General features: G+C 42.6%; 1 protein-coding gene across 1 annotated transcript; it reads left to right on the forward strand.

Annotated features, from left to right (window-relative positions):
* The first annotated feature begins 606 nt into the window (after positions 1-606).
* Positions 607-10,794, forward strand: LOC118774389 (transmembrane protease serine 4-like). The gene is made up of 12 exons (XM_036523735.1): positions 607-612; positions 4,802-4,883; positions 5,094-5,234; positions 5,515-5,667; positions 6,010-6,136; positions 7,298-7,341; positions 7,686-7,852; positions 8,267-8,426; positions 9,087-9,182; positions 9,920-10,062; positions 10,430-10,579; positions 10,780-10,794. The coding sequence occupies exons 1-12, from the start codon at positions 607-609 to the stop codon at positions 10,792-10,794; spliced, it is 1,284 nt and encodes a 427-aa protein (XP_036379628.1).
* Positions 10,795-17,334: the final 6,540 nt, after the last annotated feature.

The raw sequence follows: 17,334 nt of genomic DNA on the forward strand, positions 1-17,334 counted from the left end.
TTCCTCTGCTTTTAAGATTTCAGTTTGGCATGGTCAGTCTCCATCAGTCATTTTGTGCCATTTTTTTGTTTGTGGGTCATATCAGGTTTGGGTGGCAGCTACTGTTAATTTATGTCCTAATCAGAAGGAAATGTTGTTTTTAGCTTGACGGTCTGACTCAACAGCTCAGTGTGAAAATGCTGGGAAGTCAAACACCTGAATGTAATTGAGGACATTCTAAACAATTCTGGCAGGGATCAACCACGCCCAGCAAGAAAATTAGTTTCAGGCAGGCCAGGTGACATTATTATGCTATGGGCCGTTTAAGTAGACGGAGTCAAAGGGAAGAGCCTAACAGATAAAGAGGACAGGTAGGAGTGATAGGTGTCCCAGTACAGGTTTTTTAAAAGGCTTGGTCACCAGTAGACAACTGTGAAGAGCTCTGCCTTGGGAACACAGGTCCATATGGTGCAGAAACCCTGCAGAAAGACTTGCCAGGAGAACGATCTGGGGCTCGTCCAGCTTCCTGACACAGAGCTTGGACAGATTTTGGACGGAGATCTCCCTGCGATGTCCGATGACCCATCCATCACACCGAAGGGAGCTGGAACTGGGAACAGATGCACAATGACGGTGAGTGTATATGGGATCAGACCTGCTGACCCAGAGGAAGTTGGGTAGACACAACGAACATTGTCAGATCATGGGAAAGGCACAGAACAGTGTGATGCTGCCACATGGGTTGGCAGTGTAGTCTTTGACTCATTATAGCTGAGACACTTGGAAAAAAACAAACATTGCTCTGGTCTGTCTGAGATGAGTCAGTTCACTGTGGGCAAGTATCCACATGTACCTCCTGAAACACACATCTGTTGCATTAAACATCTTAGTAAAGGGTCTTAATATTTGCATTGTCAGACAGCGGATTTTCCGCGTGAGCTATGTTAGTGGGACTATGGTGAAAAATGAATGAACCTGGGCTCTGTCAGGTCAGAGGATTGATCTGAAGTCTGGAAACAAACACAGGCTGTGAAAAGTCAGGGAGAAACATCATTGTTGGAGAGCAGTGACAGGTCGATTGGCAGCTGTGTTGAGTGATGGGTGAGTTTAATTTGGCAGTCATGTATCTCATGCACCGGTAAAGGGGCATTCCAATGGTTTCCATTCTACATTATCCCAGTTTCTAATAAGACCTGGAATGACTGAAACCACAAGGGAGTGTCAATCCTGCCTCTGGCAATAAATTACTAAGGGCAAATAACATGTTCTCATTTTTCCCATTTTGTCTGACTTTCCTCTCGAGCACCAAAGGGACAACAGTTTTTGCAAGTGCACCTCTTTCATCAGAATAAGCATAATAATTTACACATAATGTAGGGTGCAAAGTGTCATGACCATTAGCTGCCTGAAGCGATCCCTGGTTTGTGAGGTTCATGCCTATGGAGATATACTGTACATAACATTTCGAACCAGTCTGCAGGGCAAAATGTGTAGACAGCACAAATGACACTTCAACACAGAACGTAGACTTTCAGGTTCCGTTCCTGCTAAACCTTGACCACCCCATTCATACATGCAAGTCCTTTTCTTGATCTGCTTTCGGAGTTATCCAAGAGTGTTTCTCAGTTACAATGTTCAGGAAGGCAGATTGAAGTAACTAAAAACCTTACTTTAAACGCTAATTTCTTTTTTGAAGGCGCAAAGTGAAAATGATTACTCAGTGAGGGAATTCCTGTGTATTCTAAAAATATAACTAATATTTTATATAACTAATATATATTAGTTATATAACATAACTAATATGACGTGATTGTAAACAAATCAGTTGTTTCCCGCATACAAATTATAGGACAAGTGTTTACACTGAATCACCATCTTGACCAAGGCTAGTAAAAACAGCAACATGAAGCATATCCCTCGATGGCACTTGCAAGGTATTTCTTTAGTGAGAAAAGAGCTGAACTCCTCACAGCAACTTGTAAGGGAATCTCTGTGAGTCACAGAGTAATTTGTCTCTCAAACAGAGAACTGGTGTTGCTGCATTCCCCCTCCATATCCATTGTATTTGTGAGGAGAAATTCATCACAGTCCTCAAAGTCCTCTTTCTTAGAACCGCTTAAAATCTGACTAGTATACAGACTAGTATGCACACATATGTCATCCCTGCAAAAGTAGGCCTCCATGATGTGTAATCTCATTTGCCAGTTCCAACTTCCGGAACTTTACAAAGTTGACATCAAAACTTAAAGCGTTTGCTACGGCAATGCTTTCAGGGTGCTGTAGAGGGGTCTAGCTGTGGCATTCTAAAACTACCTTTACTTTGCACAACCAGCAGCTTTTAGTTCCCCTGTGTTTCACTGCAATACATTTCATGTTAGCAAGACTAACATAAAACCATACGGAACATGCGCTAACTAGCCAGCTCTGGATGTCCTATTTTAATATATATGTGCAAATGCAGCACTGTTGCATAAGTAGACAGATTGGCAGACCAGATTTGTTTTCGCAAAATGAACTATAGTATGTTATTTTTGCTTGATGCGAACACAGGATGGAACGTGTTCATACTCACAATTCCACTCTGCGCAGTGCTGCACTAACTATGACGGGTTGTTTACGCACTGTAATGACAGCATAGAATGGGACTTTCTGGAGTCGTCAAAAATCCTGCGCTGATTCATATGTTTTTGTGGTGTCTGGATGCAAATGGAATGAAAAGCTTTGACGCCCTCTGCCTTCACGCTACACGACATGTGACATCATCATCTAAAAGGCGACCTTTTTATGCTTACCAATGTAGCCGTGGCAGCAAATGACCTGTAGCTGCATTTTTAATGTGTTACCTCAGTCTGAGATTCCTGTCAATTTCACACCCATGGGTGAATAGTAGTGGACACCCACTGCTCTGCTGTGAAGAGGAGTTCTTCCTTCATAACAACGTGAACTCAAAAAAAAAAAAAAAATGTAAAAGTAAAATAACCACAACCATCTCATTACTCTCCAACATTTGGCTGTCCATCTCTAAGCAGTAAATCTTGTTTGGGTGATCGGATACAATTACTCAAGGCTCATCTCTGTCAGCGGGGATACCACAGCATCATGTGACATCATTAAAAAAGTAGATAATTTCATGTACACTGGTGGTCTTTGTGCTACCACCATTGCAGGCTGGAGACAAACATTTCATTATATAGAGCTTTTCACTCTTCTTCTTGTGGCCTTTATTCCACTAAATAGAGATTGGCTGGACTCTGATGCATACGGTTATAAACTTTCAGCCCCAAAATTCCCAGTGGATCTTTTCCAAGCAAAATGCTTCATCTGAACCAGCACAGCCAGTGTGTTGTACAGTCAGCATGGTAAGCACCAGGTGTTTTCCACAAGTAGCCCTACGACGTGAACAGCACAATTCTCAGCTCACAGGTGGTCTGCGGGTGCAGCCGTTCTCGGAATCCACAGTCATGGTTTCTTTAGCGAATGAGTATAAATGCAAAAATAGACCCTTGTAGTTTACTCAATGGAGTTACCAATTGTGATTAAAGACTAGTTAGAGTGAAGTATAAACCTGTGAAGTTGATACCCGGCCAAATGACATTTCCTGTATGTTTATGTGTTGACGTGTGTTTTGTTTGCTGCAGCATATGTAAATAATAATAAATAATTCACATCAGCCAGCCGGTTACCAGTATCCATATATAGGTCTTGCTAATTACTCATGACTGCCTGTGGAACACAAAAGGAAATACTTTAAAGTCATTAGTGTGAGATGCATTCAGTTGATTCTTAACTGACAAAGACCAGATGCCTCGAGGCACATAGGCTGTGAGGGTAAATGCCTCAAAGCCACACATCAGGCATAGCTGGAGATTAAGCTTGCGAGTGGAAAAGCTTGCAAGCTTGCCCAAGTTTTTGTCTACTACAGGCTATTTGCAGACTTTTAAAGATGACCAGAGAGAAATGACCATTGAGATCTGATGTAAGGGCTGTTGAAAAAAACAGAGAACCACAGTGTTCGTCTTCACTGTGCGGTCCTGTCCTTTTGTGTGCAATGAGTGGTCCTGTCATCGTCCGCACTCCTCTCATCACCACCTGTGTTCCGATTGGAGCAATGACCCCATGCTATTTTATGGTGTGAGCTGAGCTGGGAACAGTAACAAAGCACGCTAAATGTTCCATTCCGTTAAAATGTTTCGGTGCCATGGGTGTGACTATATCAAACATCCTCTGGCATTCATTCCACACCTAGTTTCGCCTGAATTTTACTTTTCATGGCAGCATTCATTTCGAGAAGGGAATTGTGAGGAGGGGCTGAGGTGAAAGAGTCTAAAGCCCCAGGCTCTGTAGTGGCACTGACAGTGAAAGCACTCTGGCTGAGCCCTGAAGCCCGAGACATTGAAACCTCAGGTGTGGGCTGCGTCATTCATTGAGTATGACCAGGAGCCCTCAGGAGTGGGGCATAACAGGCTCCTCTTTGCTGGGGTAGGGTGGGCTGATGCTGACCATGGTTTCTTGCCCAACAGTCATTTGTATCCTCTAGTGGTTACCCATGTAGATACAAGTTACTCATTACCTGTAGTGAGACTTGTACTGTTAGAAATAACAAGAATGCTGCAGTTATGATGCTTCAGTGCTATTAAACAAGTGTAAAGGCTACAGCAGTGAGTATATATGTAATTAGAGATTCCAAAAAAAAGGAACCAAAAATTTCAAATTTTTACATTAAGATGGTACAGCAGCACTCAAGCTGAACTGTGTTACACGTGACACGCAGTTCAGCTTGCCTGTAATGACTTGTTCCCCTCTCTCTGTCCCTCTCTTTCAGCCCCTTGGCCCATCCCCCTCTCAACAGGACACAGAGGTTGCTGCAGAGGGCATCGGTCTGCACCACCCAGGGGAAACCGAAGGTGAGGTTTGACTGAGCTTCTGAGCTTTCAGTGTTGTAAAGCTGAAAGGTTGTTATTCATTTAAATTGCTGATGGAGTTAAATCAAACATGACCCACTTACTCATCACCACAGAAAATGTAAAAATATTATCAGAGGTTATGCTAATTCCATCATGGTGCTAATGCTAATGGCCCTGTACCCCACCCCAACAACTCCATGTTGTCTGCAGGCTTTATCAAACCCACACAGTCCAGAAAGCTAATGACGACACTGCGCCAGGGGAACCAGGCGGCCAAACTGAAGTTAACCCTGATCGTTGTGCTGGTTGTTACGGTGATATTGGGTGTCCTCGGTCTGGCTGGATACATAAGTGAGTCCCACGTCCACTTTCTGTCTGAAAATGTATGGGATATCACTGAGTCCCATTCCCACTTCCTGTCTGATAGTCTGTGAGATATCAGCGAGTCCTGTTTCCACTTTCTGTTTGATAATCTATAGGATATCACTGAGTCCCTTATTATATTAAATTTTTACCAGACTCAACCACAGAATTACAATAGTATGAATTCCAGTGTCACCAGTGCCAGAAGACCTTACCTCTTCCATTTCTCCTCTTCTCTCTCTCTTCCTCTGTGTCTCTGCACTCGTAGTTAAGATATTCCTCGACAGCAAGTATTTCTTCTGCTCGCAGTCGGTGGGTTTCGTCCCCTGGGCAGCTGTGTGTGACGGGTCGCCGGACTGTGCCGGACGGGAAGACGAGCTGACCTGCGTGTCCAACGTGACCGCCAGAGCCACCTTCCCAGGTACCATGGCAGCGTTGTCTCAGTTGATCAGTGTTCCTAAAGAGAGGAAGGGAAGAGCACTGGAGTGCAGGGCTAGCTCTATCTGCTGCCTGGTACCCCTCAGTACAGATCAAGTGAGGAGGGTGGAGCCAGGGGCTTGAAGCAAAGGAAGCCAGCTTTGCCTCCTTTAGCATAGTGGCTAAAGCTGTCAGATTGAGCACAAGCTAAACACATTTGAAAGGTTAAGTGGCATGATCCACTAAGGATTGACACATCTTAGGTAGTGAGTTGAGAATGTGGTTGGTGGTTGAAAGAGAGATTTTATCTCACCTGATTAAATATCCCTTCCCTTTCTCCCCACAGTGAGGCTGGTGTCTAACAACAGTGTGCTGCAGGTATACAGCACTGCGTTTGGGTGGAGCACAGTGTGCGTGGAGGGGTGGAGTCCACAGCACACTGTGGCCGCCTGCCGGCAGCTGGGCTACACACTGTGAGTTATACTCTTGAGCCTCAGGACCAGTCATGCCAGTCTGCTTTTTTGTCACATTACTTTGTTATCAGTTGTTATTTGACAGCTAATAGACTGTATAAAATGGTTATAAATTATTTTTTGCACAAAGGGCACCCTCACCCTGGGGGTTACAACACAATCCAACATTTATAATAACCAATCTCACATTAAAATTTCACCCAGTTGAAAATGCATCTTCTAACTGGTGACCCACCATCCATCTCTGCCAGCAAGCCCAGCAGTAGAGAAATCCCAGTAGAAACGCTTTCCTCCTCTCTGAAGACATCCTTCTGCTCTGTCCAGTCCAGCATGGCCCAAATTGCCACTATTCATATGGCTGTGGCTCACAGGTGAGACCCCAGGGGTTGTGGTTGTTAGATAGTGAGAACCCTTATCTAGGTCCATTTTACATTTAATCGTAAGCATTCCAGTGCTGTATCTTATCTGGGCCAACTGAGAGAAGGGAAATTGCCAGCCCTGAGAGTAATATTTTTTTACAATGGGAATGTTTTGTCTGTGCCCACCCATGGTTCAGTCTTTTCTGTGTGATGTTTATTATGCCATTTTTTTATCAATAATTCTGTACTTTTGGAGCTAGAGATGGCGTCTTGAACTAAGCAGTAGTGAAAGATGGTTTAAAAAGGTCCAGGTTATAACTGTTATTCGGACAAATGGAAAGAAAAGCAGATTTTGAAATGAGCTGTTATTTTATTGCTCCTCCACACTTTCTATGCAGTCTGCAGCCAAAATACACCCAAATGCTGCTGTAATTAAGCAAATGAAATGGACAAGGACCATGGCACCTGTTCAACAAGAGGGTCATAGCCATTCAAAATTGCAAGAGTGCAGAAGTTAAAGGTGGAAAATTAAAGAAGCATTTGTATTCTTTATAAAGAGTACTTCTTGCTTGAAAGTGATTTATACTGTTTGATTTTTTAGGATTTCTAAATCAGCATAAAGTTAGGAGTATTCACATGTGCTCCTTATAACCTACCAATTTGCATGAGATGTACTCGGCCGAGGCTGTGACCCCTGCTACAGCACCTTACGGTTTGTGTGTTAATGGGAATATCCATAAAACTGAAAGCGATGCCTGTTCTAATTATTCATTCGGTCTCTTCTCCTCTTCCTGTCTTGCAGGAATGAGTGCTCCTCTGGTTCAGTGGTTTCACTGTCCTGCTCAGGTACACGCCAATAGGAGCACACATACCTATGAACACACAAACACACACACACATTCACACATATAACCTGTAAGCTTACACAGACATTGAATAACCAAAATGCCAGTCTTCTGTGGAAATTCTTCTTGTGTGTTGACATTTTTTGTATGTTTTTTACATAGTCTTAGTTTTAATTTATTATCATATATGTTTGACAAATGGATGGGCTTACATTGCATTGTTTGGTACTTTGGTCTGGTACTATCCATTCAGTACTTTTTGGTAAGGTGTGTGTGTGTGTGTGTGTCTTTGTGCGCGCACATACCTGTGCCTGTTTGTGCATTGTATCTGCACTGTGTCCTCAGACTGCGGGAATCCGGTGGGTCGTGGCCGCATTGTGGGGGGAACGGAAGCCGCCATTGAGCAGTGGCCCTGGCAGCTCAGCCTGCAGTATGCGGGAGAGCACTCCTGCGGGGGGACTCTGGTGTCACCGCACTGGGTCATCACAGCTGCACACTGCTTCTCTGGGTCAGTACACACCACCGGGACACAGGAGTGAGTGCCTCTCTGGGTGACACTGCAAAAAGTGGCACACGCTGACATGTATCACATTCAGCACACATCTGCCACATTCTCCAGCTCATTTCATGGCACTTACATGTTTGACATGTAACATAACAGAACACGGATGCAGTCAAATGGATATGTGCTCTGCCATCTTACGCAACCAAACAAAACATCATTTGGGAGCTGTTTTTCTGCCATGTTGAACAACACGTTAAACTTCTAACATTCTCATTTGCCATTTTTCTGCCTCCACACTTAATCACTTTCTTTCTCTGTCTCTCTCTCTCTCTCTCTCTCTCTCACACACACACACACACATACACACACACACACACACACACACACACACACGCTGTCTTACACACCCCACAGGCGTAAGATGGAGCTGAGTCAATGGCGTGTGGTGGGGGGCCATACCTACATGGGGTCCTCAGGGGGCGTGTCAGTGGACAGCATCATCCTCAATGGAGACTATAACCCCGCCAACAACGATTATGATATCGCCATGATACGGCTTGCCGCACCTCTCACCATCGGAGGTAACTTGCTGTCCTGAAATATAAGGCTGCTTTCCTTTTCCTTTCCTGCATTCTCCCAGGTGAATGTGATCGCAAGTTCACAATTCAGATATTCAGATAAGACATTCAGATAAAACAGCCATACAGAGTTTAACAGTAAAAAAAAGCAAACAGGAAGCAAAGTAGACATAATATAACATAGTCAGAAACCTTACGACAGCTTGTGCATGGGAAAGAGTGTAATGGAGAAAATTTTAGATCTTTGTGACATCTAGTGGCCATTTTGGAATATGACACCAAGATAATAAATGGCACAATGTTACTGTGTCTGCTCCATTGAAATTGAGTGCACTCCGTTTACAAATCCCAGATTTTTAAAATAATACAGCTCATAAAAACCTGTTTTTGTTTATTCCAAAGGTTTTGATCACCACAAACAATTTATCATTTTATCAATTAACACTTGCCTGCACAATTCAATTACCGTAGAATAAAGCTATGAAGAACAGGCACCATGGTTACTGTTGTCATTATCCTTCATTGAAGTGCTTTCAGTGTCTGTTTTTATGAATTGTTGCACTTACCTCCAGTATGAAATGTTTGTGTGTGCACTGCTGCTGTAAATTAGGTAACTTACTTGTGTTTTTAACCCCTCCCCCCCCATGACACCCACCCCAACAGCCACCCAGCACCCTGTGTGTCTGCCCCCCCATGAGTCTCACCTAAGAGATGGGGACCCCCTGGTGGTGACAGGCTGGGGCTACCTGGAGGAGAAAGGTATGTTTCATCCCCTCACCTTTCCGCCAAGCAGAACATATTGGAATATGCTATAAGAAACTCACAGAACAAAATCGTTCTCCACAATACTCTCCAATGTAGAGTAGGGCAGAGTAAGTCCTACATCATGGAATATTAAGGCCACATGAAACCCTGTTATGGAGAACAAAACACAAAAGAGCAGAGCAGGCTCGTCTTTGGTTCTTTTTGCCCTTAAAAACCGATCATCTTACCAACCCCCTTTCCCTAACCCCAGCTGTTGAGTGTAAAATACTGACTGATCTAGCATCAGGAGCTCAGGGCAAAAAGTTACTACACCAGGACACCCCTCCACAGAGCATGGTCAGAGATGTGAGTCTGAATTGAGGCGTGAATGTGCTGTTCCGGCCTGCCAGGCATCCCTGATACCTCAGAATCTCCCCTCCTGGTCTTGTGGATTCAGTCCACCCCACCACTCCGTTACACACTGCTCCACCTGAACGCAGTCCTGACTTTTTCAGACACCTGAAACAGCAGGGTGCTTTGAGGTCCTATCCAGGATTCAATGACACCCTTTGGGTCACCCTTTAGGCCTCAGTCAGAAGGCGAATGGGTGACCTGTCAGTCTCAACAGCATGCCAGTGATCTTATGCTTCTTCTCAGTCACCCTCTGTACTCACCCATCAGACTGTGCTTAGTATTGCTACCTCATTCAAACAGGTATCATCAGTCTAATTTACCTGCCTCTTTTCCCGTAGGTAAAGTGTCATCTGTGCTACAGAAAGCCACCGTACCCCTGATTGGCCGGGAGGTGTGTACCAGGCCCGCTGTTTACGGCCCTGCCATCACTCCCAGAATGCTTTGTGCTGGCTACCTTGAAGGCCAGGTGGACGCGTGCAAGGTATACCACACCTTAATGTGTCAGTCTGTCACACAGCGCTGTAATGTCCAGTCCCATCCTGAATACAGAAATGCTGAACAAAGAATTGAACTAAAACAGGTAAAGCATTGTCCTTTATACAAGCCCAGAGAATGCTGGGAAACTGTTATGATCACTATAAAATTTATGCTTACATTTACTTGTTTTACAAATGTATCTTTAAAGAGGTATGATGGCCTCCATTTTGCAATGGTTTGGCTGCTCCTTAAGTTGTCAGTGAGCTACAATGGAAGAATCTGTAAGCAAGGGTCCTGGATAACCTTACTATAAGGGTTTTGCTTGATGGCGCTATATGTTTGCATTTTCACATCCTCACTCTCCCCTGCAGGGGGACAGCGGGGGTCCCCTGGTGCGCCTCTCTGACCGGTGGCAGCTGGTGGGGATTGTCAGTTGGGGTATTGGCTGCGGCCGCAAGGGGAAGCCCGGAATCTACTCCAAAGTCGACGAGACTCTCAACTGGATCTACACAGTCATGGAGGTCAGTACTCATCCACAAGGACGCATTTACTGAGAACTGCATTCCTCCCAGTTTCAAACAGGCCCAGTTCTGTTGGGGTGCCTCAAGGGGTCTTGCATTTTAATGGAAATGTGGCCTCCTGGTAAGCCAACTGGCCTCGTTAATAAAGGGAGCTGGTCCTGGTTTCACCTGTAAATCTGTACTCTGTTTTGCACATTCAGTATAACCTGCAGTGAATTTGAGGTAGAGGAAGTGACCTCAGTCTTTATTGGAAATGGTTATGTAACAGTTATGTACCCTTCTCATAAACTTGAAATGTAAGGCACCTTTAGTTTTTACATGATAAGCATGTGTATTCAAGTAAAGCCTGTGTGTTAATGTGAGAACTGTGTTGGAGAGGAACTCATTAAAATGTGATGTATTTTTCAGAAATACCCTTGAAAACCCACTGAAATTCTCGTTGACTCATGGGAGCGAGTAGCACGTATTTTTGCATGGTGGCAGAAGACAGATTCACCAGACAGATGGTACGCAGACAGATTCACCATGTCTACAGATTCACTCATCAAGCACACTTTACATGTTTGTAACATGTATTTTTAATGTATTTTTAAATACCTCAGGGGAATCGCATGCAACTGTATGAATGTCAGAATCAAATGTATTGTAGTAGCAGTATCAGAGGTCAAATGGCATGTGAAATGCACTGAATTGTGTTCCTGAATTACTCCTGGCATCCCGATGTTTACTGGTGATTCCACTGGTTTATTTTGGAAGTGAGAGGGTATTCGCTTATAGATGGCCATTCTGGCTTTTGTTTACGTTTGCCATTGACGTCCACAACTTCAAAGATGGGGGACCTCTAGTGGTGAAAAAGTGCAATGTTTTATGTTGCTGGTATTTCTAGTTTTCGGTGTTTTTTCCCTCGCATTGTGATACAACAATCTTAATTTTGTATGTGTGGACTTGGTTATTTCAGATCTCTTTTTTCCTGTTTTGTTTCATGTCATCAGTGTTATATTAGTACGAAATATATTTGATGGTGCTACCTCTTAAATAGGTTTAAAGTGCTTTTAAGCTATGTTTGTCAGCTAATTTCTCTGTTAATATCATCATTCAGTCAGTCATATGTCCTTACTTTATGTCCCTACCCTACTTTTATGGCCAGACACAACATCTCCCCTGGTAATGCTAATTAAAGAGCTTCTGCAGCAAGTATTTGGTCATGCAAAACAAGAAGAAAAAGAAGAGGAATTAAACCAATACCTCTACCTGATTCAATCGAACGGGCAACATATAGAAAAGTTATCAAATTATCAAATTCTTACTTGATAATTTTAGGCAAAAAAATCAGAATGGTTTTCAAACTGGATTCAACTGCAATAAAAAGTGAATGGGATGTGACCGACCATTCTAAACTGAATCCTCTGTAGCTTAGTAATGTATGCAGAGGGAGCTACTGAAAGGTCGCCAAAAGTGTCTATCAAAAGGTGGAAATTTGTATTAATTGTTTTAATATGACATATATGAAAATAATTTTTAACCAATGTGCACTGTAAATATATCAAGTGTACACACTGTGCATTTTTACTGCTTTTGTTCCTGTAAATTAATGTGCGTGCAATAAATCTGACTTGCTGGTGTACTTTCATTCTCTTTCTAGAGAATTCCAGAGTTTTCCAGACTTTGAGATACGATGCATAGTGAAGTACAATTAGATTGATTAAATCATACCAAAAAAATGAACACATTTTCTTTCTTTATCCAAAATTTTATTTTGTAATTTCATTTTCATAATCAAGAAACAATACTGATGTGAATGGCCATGAGATAGGATCATTCTTCGGTTCGGAAATGGCGGAAGAGGGAAGGTAGGGTCACACATTCAGTTTATTTTGAAGTGAGACGAGTGGGGATGGAAGGATGACTGAGAATGACAGGCTTAAGTCAATCACTGTGTCAGAGCACAGTAATGCTGCTAAGGTCTGCTGAAGAGGATTGTGGGTAAAACTAGTCTGACTAAGGGTTCTGTAACTCCTCAGATATGTTTGGCCTTTTACTGCAGTCTTCCTGTGACTTGATGTGCGCCTCTTCTTGCAGCACGTGTATCACTTGGGCGAGTGTATACACTAGACCCCTGTATTTAAGAATCTAAAACAACCTATTTTTAAAATGTAGGTTACCTGATTGTGCCTTCAGCTGCAGACGTGTCTGAACTAAATTACATTTTGCAGTCGCAGCGCCCGCTGTACGTATTGCCCTGATAATGTAGCTGATCCTCATATTTACTTTCACATCAATTTGCAAAAATTTGGCTTCTTTTGCAAAAATTTGGCTTCTTATTTACTTTCTCTCCAATTGGTTGAAAAGGGTCACTGGCAACAGCCGCTACAGGAGGTAATACAAGTGTAAATTACTGAATCCTTTCAAAGGCTTTCCAGGAAAATATTTTTTCAATTCAAAAGTTAGTTATTTGGAATTTGCTTTAGGTGTAAATATTTCATTTATGATGAATACCTTCTCGTTTCATGAAACTAATTGTTCACAAACCAAGACCTGGAAAACTATGTTTAGTGACACAGCCCTGGTTCAGGATCTTGGCCTTTGTGGGATCAGTTGAGGAACACGATGCTTCTCAGCTTAAGCTGTCCCTTTTGCCTTATAGTGCCACAAACGCTTGTCCCACATTATTCTTCTAAGAGTTCAACATTTAAAACAAAGTTTTAGAGGAATGTGGCCTATTTCTATGCCTCAAAATACAGAATGTTAAAAAGATCTTTGAAGTAAAGATTATGGGGGAGTTCTCCCATATCCTGAATCTTCTTTTTTGCGCAGCAGACTGCTTGACCCATTGATGCAATAGTGCAATGGTGATGATGATGATGATGATGATGATGATTGTTATTACCATCAATATTAAGCATAGTAATCATAACACTATCAAACCTGACCTGCAAGTGTAACAAGTGTAATAGACTTTTGTTACTGCAATGTTGCAGCTCTGTAGCCCTTACATTACAAACATTACTGACACATTCAACATTCTCATTTGTGTAAGATGGGACTCAGGAACTTTAGACGTCAGGATAACGACATGCTAACAAAAATGCAGAGGATGAGAGGGACACAAAATAAGTCATAACAGTCATAATCTTGGACAAAATAATGGCTGTCAGATCTCACTATTCAGTGACTAAGAGGACGGATGAAAAATGTATATTTGATATATGATATATGATTAACTATGGCTGTATGAGGTCCTTTGACTGTTTTGTTTGTATTGCCTTTTTGGTTGCACTGTATCACAAAGACAAGATGCAGAACAGTATTGCTCGATTGTTGGAAGACAAATTGCCCATTTTCAACCAATTTTACTACCGCAGCGCTTATTACTGACATCGCAAAGTCACTTTAACTTGATAGGGCCTGGGGCAAGTCACTCAAAGAATACTCAAAAGATTCAAACCCACAACTTTCCAATTTAGGCCCAAACAAACCAGTATGTACATTTAAGCTGTATTTACCCACTGAACAAGAGTGAACCAAGCAGGGGAAGGAAGGAGTTAAACTATACAGTATATACAGAAACGGAAGGGAACAGGTTTCTTTCAGTGCTTTCAAAAACATTCACAGAGTATTATGTAACCATACAATGGGGAAGACAGTTACACTGAACAACAGCAAGCACAAGAAGTACATCAGTGCACAGACTGACAGACTGGGCAGTACCAGACCCGTGTTCCACATTCGGCCCAGATTAGCTGGTAGCTGGGGACCACACACCAGCAGAAATTTCAGTAAATGCATAATGGTGATTGCATGATCTCGTTATGTGCAACAATTTTTGTTATCATTATTGTTATTGCTATTATTATGAGACTAGCGATTGGATGTGAAAGGAACATATTTGTGGTTACAATCAAAGTCTGCTACAGGTGTTTACAAACACCATGCAGGCTATTTCTATGAATGTGGTCACATTGTTGCACCATCAGAACAATGTTCTAAGGCCATTGCGCACAGAGTGAGAACCTTTCAGTCAGGTGCAACACGACTGCGATGCTTGCTCACTGCAGCTAGCACAGCGCGTCATGTAAAAGCTTTACTGCCTTCATGCCTCTATCGCACAATCCTCTGCAGGTACAGTCCCCAGCCACTGGAACACGAGTCCAGTGCTGCGCAGTCCAAAAGCATCGCTTGGCACGTCGAGGTGCCGGAGCCCCTGATTCCTGAAGGAAAAGTCAAGTGTTTAGGAAGACCTCTCGATATGTGCTCGGATATTAGAGAGAAAAAGGCGGGGCAGGTGCAGGAGTGCCTCGTTTCACCTGGATTCCACTCCATCATCAATGCATCAGCCAGCATTTTGGCTCTCCAGCTAAACCCCTCAGTTTCTCTCTACCTATCACTATTTCTTAGGCTTCTTTGTACATTCCAAAAAGTAAAGAAAAAAAGGTTCTGTACTGTTAAAGTGCCCAAGAAGACCCCTCCTATCGTGTCCTCCACGTATCCCCTTACATTCTGTTTTCTCAGGGACGGGGCGACAGAGCAATGGGGGTGGAGTCATTACATTTTCAGTTTCAGCAGCTGTAATTACAGGTAAACTTCACCCATAGTCATGTCCCTGCAGTTACAGTTATATATATACACAGATCAGATACATTTGGAGGAGGTTACACTTTTTATCTCAAGTAACAGTATTTGGTTAAAATAAGACGGATGCATAATGCTAAATTATTTTTTTTTTTGCAATCCTTGATCAACTTTACCCCAAACAAGTGAATCATTAAGGTCTGATTGAAATGAATGGATTGCATACAGTGCAGGTGTACTGTGTCAGCCTGGCAACGACTTATCTGTTTGGCACGTAAGTGGAATGGATTGATCTCCATATGGCACCAGTGCTTTTACAAGCGTGCTCCATTCATGTGTCCATAACTGTGCTATTAACTGCGCAAACGGTGCTAACACCTGCACATCACAGCACCCTCTCTTGGTTTGCCTGCAAATTGTGGGGAAGGTTGACTGTTGGCTATAATCATTTGAGCAGTGCAAGTTGCTGTCATTGTCTTGGTTCAGGACCAGTCATAGGTTACTTTTATGTTGCATTACATCTATACATGTGGTGTCCTGTTCCAACAAACTGAAAAAAATGCATTCATACAAGACATGGTTTCTTTGTTAGTACATATCTACAAACTAAATTTAGCAATGTAGCAATTCAAAGTCATTCAGATCACCAAACTTTGACCACCTAACTCAAAAAGCTAACTCAAAAATTTATAAACAGTGTCCCTGCCATCGCTACTACTAATCCAAATGAAAGATACCAAATGCAAGAGGAGAACATTTTGATGCAAGAATGCACTAGAAAAATAATTTTAAAATGTATTCTTGCAATGTGTTTGTGTGTGTGTGTCTGTGTGTTTGCCATCATGAAACCCTACAGATGATATGTGTCTTTAAAATTTTGGCTCTGTTCATTAACCTGACCCTTGAATCCCGCAATTTTGATTAGCCACATTGCAGTAACCCTAACCTGTCACCTTACTGTACATGCACTGAATAAGGGGCCCTCAAGAGCATCGTTACACCACCACTTCAGCCATCAGTTTATCTGATGCTGTGTTAAGGTGAGAGGATGGGGAGATTCCTATTCCTGGCAGAGATTCCTGTTGCAGCTCAGTATGTCTGAATGGTAGACATGCGGTGCTCCAGTTCGTGTGGGGTGCTTTGCCTAATTTTTGCGGCAAGCAGAGTGAGGGGTACTATGATATGGGGTGACATATGAGCCACGTTCAAAGCAGATATTGACATTACACAGATGGTCTGCGATTTCAGAAAACAAGACAGTAGAATCCATTGTGACGAGCATTGTGAGTATAAAAATCTTGAACATCTTTTTTTTCCTTACATGCTAAAAATTGCATTGGTTAATTTGTTTGAAGCAGCATTGTCAAAATTCATTCATTTCTACAGGGAATTGATTCCGGGGGATTGTCTTTTGGTATCATTCATCAGCATTTGTTTTTCTTGGATTTTTTTTTTTTTTTTAGCTTTTTCTATATGTAGTCTGTAGATTGCATTTTGTAGCAGTTGCACAGTAACCTGCCCAGCAGACAAATACATAGTAAAGGATTCTTATGTGTTAGTCTGGAAAGGGTCGACCTGTTTTGGGTTGGCCTTTATATTTCTTAAATTTGACATGCATGGTTCAGCCTCAGGCGCTTAACTCTGAGAGGATGACTCCTCTGAGCCATGGTTCAATTACACAAGCCAAAATTCCTTGTGTTATTTGTTTTTACTTCTTGTAAAGAATTCTCTGGCTTGCCTCCCACTTTTTCCCAGACACATGTGTGACTAAGAAGAAGTAAATTACACAGTTCTGAAAGCCAAATGTCAACAGCATGACCCTTTACAGAGCTAGTTGTGTGTACACTTGTGATGTCAGTGGGGCAGGCTAGTTGTACAGTTGTTCGTTTGCAGCAGTTTAAGTCTTCCCTACCAGCAGAAGGAGCTATAAGCGTTTACAGGCACCTGTGTTTCATCTCAAGCAAAGAGAACCAAACCTGTGCTGGGCTGGATCAGCACACCACACCCCAGCATCTCACTCCTAGCTTAAACAACCCCTGCTATCATCAAACTTTTAGAAACAAAATTACTTGCATACAATTCTGCTTTGCTGTCAGATGAAATATGAAGCATGCCAATCCAGTGAAGTATCAAAGCTCAGTTTGTGCTGGACGTCTTGATGATCATGACAGTAGTTTTGTAAGGAT

The sequence above is a fragment of the Megalops cyprinoides genome, chromosome 3, assembly GCF_013368585.1.
Source record: "Megalops cyprinoides isolate fMegCyp1 chromosome 3, fMegCyp1.pri, whole genome shotgun sequence".
Lineage (NCBI taxonomy): Eukaryota > Metazoa > Chordata > Actinopteri > Elopiformes > Megalopidae > Megalops > Megalops cyprinoides.

What these genes read in the sequence shown, in the direction of transcription:
- LOC118774389 (XM_036523735.1), top strand. An exon ending in CGCCAGAGCCACCTTCCCAG is followed by an intron (nt 5,668 to 6,009) that starts GTACCATGGCAG and finishes TTCTCCCCACAG; the next exon opens with TGAGGCTGGTGTCTAACAAC. An exon ending in GGTTTCACTGTCCTGCTCAG is followed by an intron (nt 7,342 to 7,685) that starts GTACACGCCAAT and finishes CTGTGTCCTCAG; the next exon opens with ACTGCGGGAATCCGGTGGGT.